Source organism: Brachyhypopomus gauderio, chromosome 15 (assembly GCF_052324685.1).
Source record: "Brachyhypopomus gauderio isolate BG-103 chromosome 15, BGAUD_0.2, whole genome shotgun sequence".
NCBI classification, from domain to species: Eukaryota; Metazoa; Chordata; class Actinopteri; order Gymnotiformes; family Hypopomidae; genus Brachyhypopomus; species Brachyhypopomus gauderio.
Genome location: NC_135225.1, coordinates 18,823,407 through 18,841,611, shown reverse-complemented (window position 1 = coordinate 18,841,611; position 18,205 = coordinate 18,823,407). Strand labels below are relative to the sequence as shown.

Below are 18,205 nucleotides of genomic sequence, written 5' to 3'. Positions count from 1 at the left end.
GGCTTTCACAAATATTCTTGCTTGTCTTCTTGCCTGTTAAAAGGTACTCTGATGCAGTTCTACAGACACAAATTTGCACACTGAAAAATGAATTTGCACACTGATCATAAAATATAGATTTTGCTCAAGGGATATAAAAGAACTTTTAAACTAGTAATTGCTGCGGTTAAAAAAAGGATTTTCTTCTGTAAATATTTAATGTCGTTTAGTTTTGTATTTAATGCCATTTTCTTTTAATGGTTTTGACTGAGCCTCCAAATGTGTAACTGGCTGTTAGACTTTCTGATTGGGAGACCACAGGCAGTACGGGTCGGCAGCAACTCATCCAGTACCATCGTGCTTAACACAGGGGTGCCTCAAGGATGCGTACTGAGCCCCCTTCTATTCACTCTGCTGACACACGACTGCACACCAACATACAGCTCCAACTTCTTCTTTAAGTTTGAGGATGATACAACTGTGGTGGGTCTCATCAACAACAACGACGACGAGACAAATTACAGAAGTGAGGTGAGCCGCCTGGCCGGGGGATGTGGTCACAACAACCTATCTCTGAATGTGGAAAAGACAAAGGAGATAGTTGTGGACTTCAGGAAATTGCCCTCCCAGCATGCTCCTCTGAACATCAATGGTACTGCTGTGGAGAAAGTGAGCAGCACCAAGTTCCTGGGTGTAGACATCTCAGAGGACCTGTCCTGGAGTAAGAACACCACATCTCTAGCCAAGAAAGTACCAGCGCCTGTACTTTCTCTGCAAGCTGAGAAGAGCCAGTGCTCCATCCTCCATCATGTGCACCTTCTATAGGGGAGCCATCGAGAGCGTCATGACCAGCTGCATCACAGTGTGGTACGGCACCTGCACAGCATCCTGTCGCAAGTCCCTCCAGCACATTGTGAGAGCAGCTGAGAGGATCGTGGGCACCACTCCCTTCTCTACAAGACCTTCACAACTCCCGCCTCACTCTAAAGGCCCTAAACATAGCGGGTGATCAGACACACCCCATGTACAGCTACTTCAACCTACTGCCATCAGGGAGGAGACTACGAAGTCTACAAGCCAGAACCAGTAAGCAGAGGGACAGCTTTGTTCACCAGGCAGTCAGGAGGATCAACTCACTCCCTGCTCTTCCACTCTTTTATCCTTAATAAACAAGACACATTTCAAAATCAACAACAACACTCAAGTTCAACAAAGAACTCTAAACTGAGATTAACTATTTCTACACCCATCACTGTAGTCTAACGCTCACTCAATTTGCACTCCTGTTACATTTGCACATTATATTTATAATTCATTGTATACGTTCACTTTAATCCTAATTACACCAGATTCCTCATACATTCACTTTGCACATACAGTATGTTTACCTACTGCTGCATACGCCACTTGGAATGTAAATGTCAGAGACCTTCTATTTATTTTATTATATATATATATTAGGGGTGGGACACGATTAAAAAAGTTAATCGAATTAATTTGAAGCGTTGTCATTAATTAATTGAAATTAATCGCATTTCGGTATTTAACATGAGAAATATTAATTTAAGTTTGAATGATGAATGAATCAATGAACATAAGCATAAACCTCAACATCTTGTTTATTTTTCCACCAGTCTACTACATAGACCAATAGATGAGTGCAGAAAACAGAGCAAACAGTATTCAGAACACTGAAAATTCTGACCAAAAATATAGTTTAATTTTGGGAGTTTTGCTTAGGATATAGTAAGAATAAGAAGTAAATCAGAAGATGTTTTAAATACCATATTAGATTTTTTTAATTTGCCAGGCCTCTGCCACAGCGATAAAGTCCTCTACACAGGCATCTCCATAGTGCCTAGAAGTGTCTTCTGCATGTTCAAAGCAAATGACTGGATCTTCCATTCATCATCTATAATATGAGCTGTCACACCAAGATAATTCTTGTTGCTAACAGAGGTCCAGTGATCCCCAGTCAGAGCCACATTACGCTCTTCACAATAACCTGTTTTACTTCCCTTTCCTCATCATACAGCTGCTGCATTTTCTTCAACATTGTCTTTCTGGATGGCAGTTCGTAACTTGCATCAGTTGACGCAATTTGCAGCACTCCTACATAAACCGTAGCGCTCGACACCGAACGGCGGACTCTGACATTTTGTTTCCTAATTTGAACCAGAGGTGGGACCAAGTCAGTGTTTTGCAAGTCTCAAATAAGTCCAAGTCTTTATCCTCAAGTCCCGAGTCAAGTCTCAAGCAAAGACAGTCAACTCAAGTCAAGTCTCGAGTCAAGACAGGCAACCGTCAAGTCAAGTCCCAAGTCTGAAACTTGGAATTTCAAGTCCTTTCGAGTCTTTTTTTTTTTTACAGGCATCAACGCTTTACGAATGCTACGCTGATGCGTTTCTTTACTCGTTTTGTTGGTGTCCGCCAGCCAAAACATGACAGATCGTTTACATTTTATCTTCTCCTAATTACATAAATGTACTTAAACAAGAATATTTCGTTACATCATTTTACACGAAAATAGCAAGCTTCATCATAAGCAAGATGCTGTCATTACGAATGGTTATTCTAAACATTTGGATAAAATGTTTAAATATAGACTAATAAAAGGTTAGGGTTATTTTTTCATTGTTTTCTGTTATTGTGGGCTCACGGTGTACTATTGTTACCTGGAGATTCAGTGGGGTCACATATTCTGATGGCTGCCGTCAGAATTGGTGACCCCAGTTAAAAAGGCTCACCTGTACATCCCATTCATGATTTCTTTGTTGGCTGCAATGGTGAGGGGATGGTAAATCTTGTTTACGTAATTAAGAGACGATAAAATGTAAATATAAACATGTCATATTTTGGCTCGTGGACACCAACAAAACGAGTAAAGAAAGTGCATCAGCGTAGTTTACGTAGCATTCGTAAAGCGTTTGTGCCTCTGAACAGAAACTGTGAAATAGCGCCCCCTGTGGTCACAAAACTCGACGGTCACAGAATCTGGTGTAACACAGGTCTGCGTCAGAAGGACGGAAATGAAATTAATGGGGCGCACTTTATAAATATTAATATGCGTTTTAAAATTTAGATTTGGGGTAAAAAAAAATCAAGTCTTTGCAAGTAAACAGGTTCAGGTCCAATTCAAGTCCAAAGTTATTGGTGTAAAAGTCCAAGTCAAGTCTAAGGGCGTACTCACACTAGGCTCTGTGATCCGGGCCCGGGCACGGTTGCCTGCCGAAGCACGGTTCGCTTGGCTAGTGTGAGCGCTCCAACCGTGCCCGGGCCCGGATCAGTTAACCGTGCTCGGGCCCGCTTGAAGAGGTGGGCCAGGGCACGATTCATGTGGACTCGGGCACGGTTCGCTTCTAGTGTGAGCGCTATCCGTGCCCGGGCCCGCTTGGTGCCTCGTGTGATTGGTTCATTTCGCTGGAACTCAAACATGACGTCAGTGATGCGATGCTCACGTTAAACAGTCATAGCGGCAAAGCGATTAGCAGACAATCGTTGTGTTAAATTATCGATAAATCTGTGCTTGCACCGTGTTTCTGCACTCCCAAAACGACTCCAAAAATACAATAAAAAGAGAATCGTGAACTCCATAGTGTTGTGCGAGCGCGCTTTTTTTCCAAATAAAGCGGCGTTGTGATGACGTAACCGTGCTCGGGCCGGGTTGCTGAAGCCAGTGTGAGTGCAGGCCAGAGGGGGAGTGGGGAGGGGGGATAACCGGGCCCCAGCACGGAACCAGCAAACCATGCCTAGTGTGAGTACGCCCTAAGTCTCTGAATATTTTTTCAAGTCAAGTCAAAAGTCTTAATATTAATGACTCGAGTCTGACTCGAGTCCAAGTCATGTGACTCGAGTCCCCACCTCTGATTTGAACCCCAACATGTGGTCGAGTGTTGACTGGCAACACTGCTCGTACTAGGAATACATTTAGCAGCCAAGTTATCATTACTGACCTGCGCGTAACATGTTTTGCGTTGAGGTGGTAACGAAGGGTGGAAGTGCTCCTGTGATAAGCGAACTCCTTCCTGCATAAAGTGCAAATAACACTATTTGTGTTTGTACTTCCATCTGGAAGTTTCTTATATTTAAATTTCCCCTCCACCAGCGTAGCCTCTTCAGTCATCTCCACCATGCTCATCTTATTGTACATCCATATAATCTGTATGTCTGGAACTCGTGCACCGAGAAACATTCCACGGTGCAAAAGTGTCTCATGCGTTAATCTTTTTAGTTCGTTAATTTCCCTGTAATTAATTAATCGAAATTAACACGTTAAAGTCCCACCACTAATATATATATATATATATGACACTTGTCATGGTGACTATAGATATATATTGTTCTGTGATTGTTATTCTCTGTTGACATATTCTGAGGTAACTGCAAATTACATTCTGCACAGTTACCTCAGAATATGTCAACAGAAAAAAACAATCATAGAACAATATATATCTAGTCACCATGACAAGTGTTAGTATTTCAAAGTGCATGTTAAACCTGATGTGATTCGCTAAAATCTGTGCTCCTTATTTAAAAGGACTTCTGAGTTTAAGGATTTAGCTTTCTGCTAATTCAAAAATGTTAAAAACATTTGACTTTCTTCCTCTCTCTTTCATTTAAAGTGCAGGCACAGTAAGAAATGCACAAACATCTCCATCTTCAAGTAGAATCCATGTTGGGCTTTATTTTGGTCTGGAGGTCTGGCTGGCAGCTCTCAGGTGATCGGGAGGTTCTTCACAAACTCGTTTAGGCTCTTGCGGATATTGGAAGATTGGTAACCAGCGCAGTCCAGCAGTGCCAGACCCATGTGGGCATGAAGGGCTTGGCATAGGTGGACAGTGGACCCCTCACGCTTCCACCCCTGCCGTGGACCGTACCACTGTTGCTGGAGGTCCCCAGGAGGTACCAGAGCAGAGGGAGCACCTTCTGCTCAACCAGTTGTGGCTTGCAGGGGTAGAGTTCCCTAACCAGCTCTATAAAAAGAACATTTAAAAGGAACAAAGATAAATAAATCAAGGATACACTTGGGTGAAATCTTCACATACATTGTAAAACAAGCTCACACTAACAATGGACATGACTGCCCTCCCTCTACTCTGGAGCATCTGAGCTTTTGATATTTCTTCAGATGTGCCAGCATTTAATGTTCTCCAACGTATGACCCCCCCATACAGATCACTTCTGAAAGTTGCTGAAAACATTCAAAATCAATTCAGTTCAAATGAGTTACCGGGAACATGTTGCCCATGACCATATATGGGTTGTCCTTGCAGTCGGCCACCAGCTGATCAATGCGCTCCCTGAAGTCCTCAAGGACACCACCGCCATGCGGGACACGACAGAGCGCAGGTTCCGCACCTGCAGGAAAGACGACGTTCCTGCAGGTCTGATGGGAAGGAGGTTCACGGATAAGCGGTAAGGTAAGGTTCTCAGGAAACAGCAGAGGAGCATTTGCCGAGGTCAGCCGTTACCTTTCAGAGGTGCCGCGTCGTCTGGGCTCACGTCCCTCACCGTGTGCCTAAGGCTGCGCTTCATTCGCTGCGTGTTCTGCCGCTCCGACTATGCGGCTGGAGCTTCTTGTTGCTCCAGACGAGGCTGACACATCTTATCTCTTCGCATTCCTAGACACCTTTGTCCTCTCCTGGGAATACATACATACAAATCACCACAAAACATGGAGTGATGATATTGAAGTCCACATGTTGCTTCATACTTTGATTCTATCCCAAAAGTTTCAAGCTTTAAAAGTTTTGTGAATGAGCTTTGTTTAGTGAGTAAACATGGGGCATAGTGGCTGAATGGGATAAAAAACCCTCATCATGTATCCAAACATGAATCGCTACCTTGGATTTCAGAGTGTGGACAGTGTTCCTGATGGTTGCCAGGTCTTTGGCAGGGATGCACTTTTCCACCATCTTATCAAAGTCATGGTGGGAGGACAGGAACAGCAGCATACGCCGGCCAAAGCACCTGAGACGAGGAACAGACCCCAAAACAGGAGAGAACCGTGAGTGAGGGATCCAATACTCACAGCACACCGACCATTTATCTTACAGCACACAATTTTACAAGGACGTCTGTGTCTAGAAAACACGATAGTCCTTCTATTACTCTGCAATTTACCAGCATTTGCTGACTTCAGAGTATCAGACTAGGAGACTAAAAGAATCAGCAAAAGATTACTATCTGGGAAACTGAATAAGCTTTGTAGAATTCTCGTTCTGATCCCAGTACTAACCTGGTTTCTTGGGAAGCGTCCTGTGCCAACTTGGAGACTGCAGGAATAATTCGCGCTGTGACGTCTTTCGCCCCAGACAATAAGCGGCCAGCACCAATCTTCTCTACCAAAGTAGCCAAGTGCCGAGCAGTACACTTTCTTACTGCAGCATTCAGATGACTTTTGAGGAAAACAGAAGGAAAAAAATTAGGGCATTCAAAAAAAGAAGGTAATAACTATTAATCCATCCAATCAATGTATACAGTACAACTTTTAGCTTCTATAAAGAAACTTAATGATCTAAGTGCACAATCAAATGATCATATTCTATTTGATGGCTTAGTTTGCACCAGTTAGTGTCCATCTGTATTTTTGAAACAGAAAATGTTTGTATGTCCTCTGTGCGCTAGCTAACTAGCCTATTCTTTAAGCAGTGTGAAGGGCAGTTTGGATCAGCAGAGCGGAGGTGGAATGCAATAAAAAGAATTTCTAAGAGGATAAATAACTAAAAATATTGATTATAGGCCAGGGCAATATTTTGAAAGAACAATGGAGAAGTAAAAACAGCAGCCAAAATCAGTGCTGTGTTAGCTTCTTGTGACTGTTGTTGCTATCTGAAAGCCACAGTTTAAAGCTCACTGCATGCTAACTGACCAGAGTCCTCCAGCGAGAAGGGCGTTCATGCTCCGAATGGGGGTGCAGTTCTGCACCATGCTGTCCAGAGCTGTGTCCACGTCCTGCCTGATGAAGGCATTGGACTCCGCTGCTTTGTGGAGGAGGACCTTAGCTGTAGCCTCCACTTCCTGGTCCATCCCTTTCTGCAGGCTGGAGTACAACTCCCTCAAGGACACCACCGCCATGCGGGACACGGCAGAGCGCAGGTTCCGCACCTGCAGGAAAGACGACGTTCCAGCTCGTTTCAGCCACATCTAACACTGCCACCGCCATCGTAATAAGTATAATCCAACACTGCAATGTGTTATGTAGGCGGAAATACCTTAATCACTAATTACAGTTAGATATGCCATCTGAATTTCAATTAGATGAGAAATGTTTTTATAAAAAAGGAATTTCAAAGTACTACGCTAACTCTGACTTGACTTTGTCAGCAACATCACCTGTAATGTGTACATGCTGATGGTGTCTGCCAATTTTAGAATTCAGACAGATACACAGTCAGCAAATGTAGTGGCTTACCTCTTGAATAAGAATAATACAGACATCATGACGCCTGCTGCCAAGCACATCAGAGTGATTCTGAGCCAATCTACGGATGAACATCAACCCTTCAATTTTCTTCTCCCTGTATGAAGATATTGGACATAGACACACACTGTAACCATCGGCTACTGAAAGAAAAAAATGCTACAAGAAAAGGGACAAAGAGGAAAAAACTTCTCTAAATACATGCATACTTACCATATATGCAGAACACCATAAATGACTTGCTGTTTAACCTGCCCTAGCCAAATGCTTCAGAATTTTGCAGGTGTGACTTACCAGTCATCAGAGCTAAGCAGTCTGAAGCTCTGAGCGAGAGCGAGGTCTGGATTGGAGAAGGGCCGTAAAGTCTGCTGCTCGTGGGGATCCTTCGTGGGAGTTCCTGGTTTGAGTTCATCTAGAGAGGAATACCAGAACCCAAACAAACTGACTAGGACTTTTAGGTCTACCAGCTCAACTTTGGTTCAAATCAGCTTGAAGACTGACTGCAAAACATTATTCAATGTGGTAAACTAGATTTAAAACATTGTTGTGTAATGCAGTGTTAACAGCAAAGCAATTTACATGCAAGTGCAGTGATCACACATGAAGCGCTGAAGAGCAGGCAACACTCACCAGAGTCACGTGGTCTGATCAGTCTGATAGCTCGTCTGCGTCGTGGCAGCATGTTTGTAGTAGGGACAGCCGTGGGGGGGCTGGGATGAAGCGGAGGACTCAAACTTTTGACGGGACTTCTGGGGGTGCGTGCGTTGCTGGGGCTCGAAGGCAAATCATCCAGGAGGACACCAGTCTTAGTCTGGGCTGGAAGACAACTGTTCAGCTGCAGGTCTGATGGGAAGGAGATTCACGGATAAGCGGTAAGGTAAGGTTCTCAGGAAACAGCAGGGGAGCGTTTGTCGAGGTCAACCGTTACCTTTCAGAGGTGCCGCGTCGTCTGGGCTCACGTCCCTCACCGTGTGTCTAAGGCTGCGCTTCATTCGCTGCGTGTTCTGCCGCTCCGCCTGTGCGGCTGGAGCTTCTTGCTGCTCCAGACGAGGCTGACGCATCTTATATCTTGGAATCCTAGACACCTTTGTCCTCTCCTGGGAATACACACATACGAATTACCACAAAACATGGAGTGATGATATTGAAGTCCACATGTTGCTTCATACTTTGATTCTATCCCAAAGGTTTCAAGCCGGTTCATTTTGAACCATGCTCTGTCCTTTAACTACTGGGTCTGGGACTACACTGTGCATGCCTTACTGTAAATACAATGTGTGGTGCCACGCACTGCCCTGTACTTTAGTATTTGTTTACAATATATGTCTACCATCACAGTTTAGATGTTTTTTTTATTGCAGTCTGTTTCACCTAAAAGTTTTGTGAATATGCTTTGTTTAGTGAGTAAACATGGGGCATAGTAGCTGAATGGGATAAAAATTCCTCATCATGTATCCAAACATGAATCGCTACCTTGGATTTCAGAGTGAGGACAGTGTTCCTGATGGTTGCCAGGTCTTTGGCAGGGATGCACTTTTCCACCATCTTATCAAAGTCATGGTGGGAGGACAGGAACAGCAGCATACGCCGGCCCAAGCGCCTGAGACGAGGAACAGACCCCAAAACAGGAGAGAACCGTGAGTGAGGGATCCAATACTCACAGCACACCGACCATTTATCTTACAGCACACAATTTTACAAGGACGTCTGTGTCTAGAAAACACGATAGTCCTTCTATTACTCTGCAATTTACCAGCATTTGCTGACTTCAGAGTATCAGATTAGGAGAGTAAAAGAATCAGCAAAAGATTACTATCTGGGAAACTGAACAAGCTTTGTAGAATTCTCGTTCTGATCACAGTACTAACCTGGTTTCTTGGGAAGAGTCCTGTGCCAACTTGGAGACTGCAGGAATAATTCGCTCTGCACCAATCTTCTCTACCAAAGTAGCCAAGTGCCGAGCAGTACACTTTCTTACTGCAGCATTCAGATGACTTTTGAGGAAAACAGAAGGAAAAAAATTAGGGCATTCAAAAAAAGAAGGTAATAACTATTAATCCATCCAATCAATGTATACAGTACAACTTTTAGCTTCTATAAAGAAACTTAATACACTTATGTGTGATCTACGTGCACAATCAAATGATCATATTCTATTCGATGGCTTAGTTTGCACCAGTTAGTTTACATATGTAGTTTTTTAAACAGAAAATGTTTGTATGTCCTCTGTAAGCTAGCTAACTAGCCTATTCTTTAAGAGGTGTGAAGGGCAGTTTGAATCAGCAGAGCGGAGATGGAACGCAATAAAAATAATATTTAAGAGGATAAATACCTAAAAATATTGATTATAGGCCAGGGCAATATTTTGAAAGAACAATGGAGAAGTAACAACAGAAGCCAAAATCAGTGCTGTGTTAGCTTCTTGTGCCTGTTGTTGCTATCTGAAAGCCACAGTCTAAAGCTCACTGCAGGCTAACTGACCAGAGTCCTCCAGCGAGAAGGGCGTTCATGCTCCGAATGGGGGTGCAGTTCTGCACCATGCTGTCCAGAGCTGTGTCCACGTCCTGCCTGATGAAGCCATTGGACTCCGCTGCTTTGTGGAGGAGGACCTTAGCTGTAGCCTCCACTTCCTGGTCCATCCCTTTTTGCAGGCTGGAGTACAACTCCCTCAAGGACACCACAGCCATGCGGGACACGGCAGAGCGCAGGTGCAGCACCTGCAGGAAAGACGACGTTCCAGCTTGTTTCAGCCACATCCAACACTGCCACCGCCATCGTAATAAGTATAATCCACCACTGCAATGTGTTATGTAGGCCTAAATACCTTGTATTGGAGACAGCTAAACGCTATTTCACTGTGACACCCAAAAGGGAATCCTTTGCCTAGAACTGAGCGACTGACTCACCCAGATTTCTTTGATGGTATGTAAAGATAAACACTGATTCTTTACAACAGCAACAGGCCCCAAAGGACCCACATCCACAATGGTGTTTACCTCCCAAAAGCCTACAATGCTGACCTTATGATCTCCTGAGCTTGGGAGAGAGGCCATCTAAGAGAGGCTGGTCAAAACCAACCTTCGTCGGAGGACACTGGGACCACAGTCAGGAAGGACCATAAAACTCTAAATTCCAACCTTATCTGATTGCCCACAGTTTAAACCCACTCTACGTCCTGTGTTATAATCCAGAGCTGAAGATACAAATATTTCAGAGATCTCTGTAACTCCAAATCTGAACTGTACACAGAATTGGGATTCAGCCTACAGGAACCAGCTCGGCTAATGCAGTCTAGAGACACCGAACTTGACTACCTTCCATACAAAGAAAAATTAATTATTCTTGAAACCAGTATTCAGCTTTCCAGCCTTAAGAACAAAGGACCACAAGACCATTTAAATGTGAACACTGTGCCATGTGGTTGACAAAGACACAACTTATGATCTTTCATGTATTCAGTATTAAGTGATCTTATTAGAATACGTGTTACTGTATAAAAACACCACATTGATGCATATCTATGTATTAGTTTGTATGTTACTCATCGAATGTAATCATTCTCATGTGTGCTTAGGTGACCTCACATTCATGCCTGTCTGTGCATTGTGTGTCATTTGTTGTCCAAAAGTGGAAATTGAGAATGGCTCAATGTGTAGACTAATAGAACCAAATTAATTCTTGTTTAGGCAGAGTATGTAAGACAATTTATTTAGGAATAGTTTACTTTGTCTTAGAATTGTGTTAATCTGTCTTCTTTGGTTAAGTCATTAACTAGACCTGGAAAGACGGGCACTCCTCGCTTCCCCTCTCTCTCTCTCTCTTTCTCTCTCTCTCTCTCTCTATTTCTCTCCCCTGTCTGGGCAAAGGTCATGAATATTCATTAATAAAGGCCAATGGTCAATGGCCTGATGAACATAAAAGCGCCTTACAATTACGCCCCTAAAACTTGTTTTAAAAGCCCTAGCTCGAAGCGAAACAACGAGCTTGGCAGCCTGGTAATTTGGGAAGACTTGGAGAACTTCGCCAGACTCGCCGAGACTCAAAGACTTGAACACGCCAAACCATCGCGACTGTTTGCTGGACTCACGCCGAACACCGCAGTGTCCAGTAGAGCGATGCCAAGAGACCGCAACTAAAGCTCTCACCGAGTCCCACAGAAGATTCTTCTTTATTTTATTTTATTTTCTTTATTCTACGTTTCGTCGTCAAAAGTACTTTTATTTCGTCTAGTCGTTCAAGTCAAGCTCATCTTCTTTCTCAGTCAAGTATCTGTACAAGTTTGTCTGCGCCCTCCAGCTGCGACTGTGACGTCACCGCTAAGTTTCCGCGACTCGAGCCGTCTCACGTGACCTGCTCCGCAGACCTCAGCTGCCTCAAGGAATGAACCGTGAACGCGCACCGGTTGGTCCGCATAACCACGCCTCTTCTTCGAAGTAAGACGCTCAGTTCATGTGCTGTTTTGGGGTTGCCAGCTTCTATCTCTCCCGGAGTCCAAAATAGTAAATACTGTTGCCATTAACCTGCCCAAACTTCCTCTTTCTTCTTTTCTATTCTCTCTCTAAAGACCTTGTGTCCGTCCCTGGGTCCTACGCTAGTTAGGCAAGCTTAAGGATAGTCATATAATCCATTTAAACCTCATGACCGTCGATAACTATCATTCGCTGTTATTGTTTAATTTTATATTCTTTGTTGTTCACTATTATATCCTTGGTTTAGATTAGGAAATTCACATATAGGTTTAATTTCCATTTGAGCCAAATCATTCATATGCTTTGTATAAATTGTAACATTAACCATTTAATAAATGTGGACATTTATTCATCTGGTCACGGTGGTAAATGCATATTTTGGTCGATGGTATTAGGTCACTGTGCGGAACCAGAACTTAACCCTTTAGTAATGAGACTGATCAAACCATATTCCACCTCACTCCGTTATCACAATACTGGTTCCTGAGCAATCAGGATGGTGCCCCGTTCATAATCCATAAACTAACATATGTATCCGCTACAACCTTAATCACTAATTAGTTAGATATGCCATCTGAATTTCAATTAAATGAGAAATGTTTTTATAAAAAAGGAATTTCAAAGTACCATGCTAACTCTGACTAAAATTGGCTGACTTTGTCAGCAACATCACCTGTAATATGTACATGCTGATGGTGTCTGCCAATTTTAGAATTCAGACAGATACACAGTCAGCAAATCTAGTGGCTTACCTCTTGAATAAGAATAATACAGACATCATGAAGCCTGCTGCCAAGCACATCAGCATGATATTGAGCCAATCTACGGATGGACATCAATCCTTCAATTTTCTTCTCCCTGTATGAAGATATTGGACATAGACACACACTGTAACCATCGGCTACTGAAAGAAAAAAATGCTACAAGAAAAGGGACAAAGAGGAAAAAACTTCTCTAAATACATGCATACTTACCATATATGCAGAACACCATAAATGACTTGCTGTTTAACCTGCCCTAGCCAAATGCTTCAGAATTTTGCAGGTGTGACTTACCAGTCATCAGAGCTAAGCAGTCTGAAGCTCTGAGCGAGAGCAAGGTCTGGTTTGGAGAAGGGCCCTAAAGTCTGCTGCTCGTGGGGATCCTTCCTGGGAGTTCCTGGTTTGAGTTCATCTAGAGAGGAATAAAAGAACCCAAACAAACTGACTAGGACTTTTAGGGCTACCAGCTCAACTTTGGTTCAAATCAGCTTGAAGACTGCAAAACATTATTCAACATGGAGAACTAGATTTAAAACATTGTTGTGTAATGCAGTGTTAACAGCAAATCAATTCCAACCTCTGCCAACTACTCCTTCACACATGTCCTCAGCAGGGGACGCCCTGGTGCGTTGCACTTGAGATCCTGAAAAGCACAATACATATTAACACGTACTCCATCAAAAATCCCAAATATAACTTCTGGTTTCATAGTGGTTTCTTCATGGTGCAGAAAAACATGTCCATGGGTGCAGGCATAGCAATGTACAAGAGGATCAGCAGGGCCTTTTTGTTTGTAGTATAGGGCTTTCAAAGCAGTTTTTACTTTTTTTAATACTTTTTTTTTACTTTTTTGTTGTTGGTGGTGCAGCAAATGATTTGGATGCAATTTCCAGGAGATCAAAAGAGTGAGCTCACCTTTGGCAGGCCTGAAGGCACGGAGAGGCTCTCGGCCAGAAGGTTTGGGGAGTGGAGGCAACTTTGTGAAGGTGGGTGGAGAAGGTCTCATCAGTCCTGACGAGGTGACTGTCGTGCGTGAAGTGAGCACAGGCAGTGGGAAACACCTGCTGGAGTCAACTTCACCTGCATGGGTGAATAAGGACATTAGCAGAAATTAACTCACCATAACATTTCTCAGTGCCTTAGTACTACGCTGCATATGTTTCTTTATCTGAAAGTGCCACTGAAATATGATTCAAGCAAGATGGACGGAGAACGGCAACTTCTCATATGCATCTTGCTACAATTCATGTAATGGCAGCACAATGAAGTAGTACTGAATAACTGAAAGCAGGGCATCCGTGAGCCCAGAAGCAGGAAGACATTTATCAGAGCTTCAGTAAATGTGTGACCCAGTTTTAGTTTAGCTTAGTTGTGATTCTTTTAGTTCATGAAATCTTACATTTCAATACAATTTGATTCAATTTAATTATTTCGGCACAATTCAGAATTATTTTAATTCTGATACTGAAGTGCCAAACTACAGTACCGCCTAGCTCTGCTAATGGCTAACACATCTCGCCTCTGCTAGACACTGTTCCATTACTGAGTGAAACCATGTCAGATGAAGATCATCAAATTTGAGTATTTTGTACATTTAACAAGTGGTGACTATAAATGATCTAAGTATATGCAAATTTTTTGGTTAAAATTAAATTCATGTAGTATGTATGACACCACAAAATTAGGTCTGCTCATCACTTTACCACTGACGTGGGAACAAGTGCAAGACAAGCTTAGTGCAAGACGAAATTAACTTAACCGGGCACCCAAATAACCGGCCATGCCTCACTGTGTGTGCCTAGTATGTTCTTAGCAACGTAGCCATGCGCTCACCAGTACTGTCCCTCCACGGGTCCGGGTCTCTGCACCGAGGGCTCGTGTCTCGCTTGTGTAGTCTACGATGCAGAGTGGGAGTGAGCTGCACTCCCGGAAGAGTGACCAGAGGGTAGGAGGGCAGTAGGAACGACCCGGGGGGGTTCCCAGGCAGCAAGCGGCTGGATTTGGGCAAACCTGCATGGGAAAGGGCATCCATGATCATGAGTTTAGCTCCGCTCATTTGACACCTGAGTGAAGTTTCTGACTAACTGATCTCCTTGTTCCCAAATATCGTTTTTACCAATACCAAAACAAATTACGCAACATTATAAATTCTACATTTTGTACAGGTATTTCAATGACATATAAAGTAAAGCCAACATCAATAAGTCACCTCTACCAGCATCCCTGGGGTTAGCTGCTTCGAAGATGTCTGGGAGCAAGGGTTGAAGATGTCTGCCGCTCCGGTGAAATCTCCCCACTCTCTCTCTCTTCCACCCTGGAGAGTGGAGCTGGGGAGGCTCCACTGAACCTGGACATGAAACACAGACAGAACTGTAGAGGACACGTTCAATCTTCAGACCAGCATATGAAATTAAGACCTGCAGATCATACTGCATTTTAAATAACAATAATAGATTATGATAATCGATATTTTGGCATGGCTCAAATGTATATCAAGAGTAGCATTAAGTGGATAAACGAAATGTGCTAATGAATAGGAGCAATTTGAATAACATTTAAGAAAACTTAAATTCATAATCAAATCTGCAGATGGCAGTGAGGAGCAAAAGTGGCTATGGGAGAGTTGTGGAGAGCTGTGGAGAGCTGTGGATCGGAACAGCGCAGGCCTGGGGAGTGGGGTGCTGGCACAATCAACTGACTGCAATAAAACATTCAAGTCTAGTCTTGCTTGTAAGCTCACATTGTCCTTGCCAACAGAAGTGGGTACAAAGAAGTGCGTACCACTGCTTAACGCTGGCCAGGTGATACCCAATACTTAAAGAAGCCATGTTATATAGATTACAAAGATTAATAGATATATGCTTTGGCAGCAGTCCAGATGAGGTATCAGAAGCCAGCAAAGCAACATGACAATGTTTTGTTTAGACTGTTTGGGGGTGTACTAAAATAGTGATAAATGACATCTGTAATCCATATACATGTATTATCAGTATTATACTATGCTGGTATAATAATGATTCGAAGCATTATCACCTTAGACTAAACACAACCGCCTAGCAGATAACGAGTGTCACAGTACACCCACACTGTATGTGGGTCATCAAGGTGCCCACTCTAATGTGCTCTACTCTACACCAAACATATCACAGCTAAAGTAATGAATGGAACATGAAATACATTAAATTCATATGTCTTCCTCTGGTCCATCTGGTTCATTCGTTTGTCTTCCCCTGTTTCTAATAAATACTGTCCCCATGTTTCATAATACAAATATGCAGTCATGGTCACTTGGCAGTCATGGTCCGGTGGTAGGGAACTGGTCTTGTGAGGGTCGTGGGTTCGATTCTCAGGCCTAAGGCCATGAGTGAGGTGCCTTTGAGCAAGGCACCTAACCACAACTGCTCCCCGGGCATGTGGGCTGTGCACCACAGCCCCCTAGTAATCACTAGTGTGTGTGTGTGTGTTCTAATTGCACAGATGGGTAAGAGCGGAGGACAAATTTCGATTGCGGTGCTGCAGAAAGTTGACGACCTCTTCGTACTATGCACTTCAGCATCAGCTGACCCTGCTACATCAGTTTACGTGGCCTACCACTTCGTGGCTGAGTTGCTGTTAATCGCAAACTCTTCCATTTCCTTATAATACAGCTGACTGTCGAATTTTAGGAGCGAGGAAATTTCACGACTGGATTTATTGCACAGGTGGCATATTGTCACAGTTCCACGCTGGAATTCACTGAGCTCCTGAGAGTGACCCATTCACAAATGTTTGTAAAAACAGTCTGCGTGCCTAGTAAAAATATCTTATCAATGTCTATATGAAAGAAGACAGTTATCGATGAAGAACCCACCAGCAGGCTGGAGGTAGACTGGATCCATCTGCCTCAGAACCTCGCCTTGAACATGGGGCTGAGCAAGGTGTCTCCGCCTCTCCATGTCAGGGCCTAAATGCAAAACACCAACCCAGGGCACAGAAGAAGCATGAGCGTGTACTGTTAAGATCATCAGGTCTATAAGAAGGGCTACAGTGCCATGTGAATTCATTACAATGTTGAAGAATATGTGATGTCATATTTTCTGATAAAACTGATGTTTTACTGGTCAGGTCATGTGCAGAAAGCTGATGGTTCTGCACCTCTGCCAGACCTTACAAACAAATGTAATAAATGTTTTTTTCTACTTCATCATGCATGGTTATTTGGTTTGTTGAATACGCATGTAATCTTCAGTGTTACACAGTACCAGTGTGGAGTGGTCCTTCTACAGGCATGTAGACATGGCCGACATCTGAGGGTCCCGCCGTCCTTCTGTGAGGGAAGGGTGCTGGTCCACAGGGATCCGTGTGGATCACTGTCGCTTGGGGGTTGTAGGGCACACCTGAAAATCCCACAGCAGGTAAAGTGAAACCCAGCATGCCTCCCAGTGAGGCTCAAATGCCTTGTGTTTCCCAATGAACAAGTGATTATGAACAAGGGCTATGGTGCCATGTGATGTCATTAGAATGTGGGGAGAATCCTTAAGAATTTGTGATGTCATGTTAGAAATCTGTTTCTTTTTAAAAATGTTTATTTTTATTTGCTTTTTCCATGGCCACATGAACAATGTTAAGATTTATGAAAATTGTGCTGAGTCAAAGAAATAACCCATGCTCCATTAATTATATTATCCTGTACACATGAAATACAGAGCTTGACAGTCATCAGTAGAATAAATATACATGTTATTTTTCTGAACCTTAAAAACCCACTATATAAATGTGTATATTTAACTTTTAATTATTATGAATAAGCCTATAGAATCCATACTCATAAGAATTAATATACTGTCTTACATAGAAGTATAAAATTATGTATAGTATATGAAAATTTATTTTTCTCACCACGAGTGGTAAAACCTGGTGTGTCTATGAAGTGGTTCTGTTCCTGTCCAGGCCTTGGCTGGTCAGTTCTCCTTTGGTAAAAACTCATTCTCCACCTGAAAAATAGAAAGAATAGAAAGAGAGAAAGATCTAGAAAAAATAGAGAGATTTGTTAGTTTTGTATGTATCGTAATTCACAGAGCAAAATGTCTTGCGACTTGTTTTGAGCTTTTCAGCATCAAAACTGAATCCAAACATTCCACCTTCCCAACCAAACATTCTAAACCAAACATTCCAAAGTTGAGTATCACGTGATATCACAGTTTCCTATTTTTCTAACCAAAACACCAAATCAGCCAGGCTGCTACAATAACCTGATGCAGCCTGGCTTGTACCCAAAGGGTTCATACCAGAGACCGTTTATATTATATATATACATCAAAGAAATGAATAGAAACTAGCTAGCAGTGGTGCTAACGACAGCTAGCGTCGCCACAGCGGGCGGAAATTATCATACAGTTAAGCCCGCCCACTAAGAGGGAAGATATGATTGGTCAATTTTGCTGTCATTTGAAACTGGTATTGCGCTGATTGGCCTAGGTGCACGCATCACTTCCTCGTTTGGTGTCAGGATGGTACCATAGTTCCGGTTGGTATACGGAAGTGCCGATGTAATGGCCGAGTCTAAATTCACAAGGAGTTCCCGAAGTTTACCG

The 18,205-nt window shown here is 43.0% G+C and overlaps 2 protein-coding genes across 3 annotated transcripts in view; one reads left to right on the top strand and one right to left on the bottom strand.

Moving 5' to 3' along the window:
- The window catches only part of LOC143477014 (myomegalin-like), a 7,704-nt gene extending 1,876 nt beyond the window's left edge, over window positions 1-5,828 (top strand). For both annotated transcript variants that reach the window (XR_013121444.1, XM_076975461.1), the window contains one exon: window positions 5,253-5,828. Coding sequence is in view for 1 of the 2 variants with exons in the window: in XM_076975461.1 (XP_076831576.1) it covers window positions 5,253-5,267 (15 nt within the window). In the remaining variant the exon portion in view is untranslated. The remainder of the gene's footprint in view (window positions 1-5,252) is intronic.
- LOC143475942 (uncharacterized) lies at window positions 4,638-17,736 on the bottom strand. Its single transcript, XM_076973825.1, has 22 exons — window positions 17,511-17,736; window positions 16,874-17,008; window positions 16,483-16,575; window positions 14,842-14,979; window positions 14,466-14,642; window positions 13,548-13,712; window positions 13,210-13,275; window positions 12,927-13,044; window positions 12,624-12,729; window positions 9,884-10,119; window positions 9,271-9,396; window positions 8,876-9,002; window positions 8,331-8,439; window positions 8,033-8,245; window positions 7,697-7,814; window positions 7,394-7,499; window positions 6,851-7,086; window positions 6,218-6,376; window positions 5,823-5,949; window positions 5,451-5,620; window positions 5,210-5,365; window positions 4,638-4,952 (listed from the first exon to the last, which is right to left on the bottom strand). The coding sequence occupies exons 1-20, from the start codon at window positions 17,596-17,598 to the stop codon at window positions 5,585-5,587; spliced, it is 2,679 nt and encodes an 892-aa protein (XP_076829940.1). The 5' UTR covers window positions 17,599-17,736; the 3' UTR covers window positions 4,638-4,952; window positions 5,210-5,365; window positions 5,451-5,584.
- Window positions 17,737-18,205: the final 469 nt, after the last annotated feature.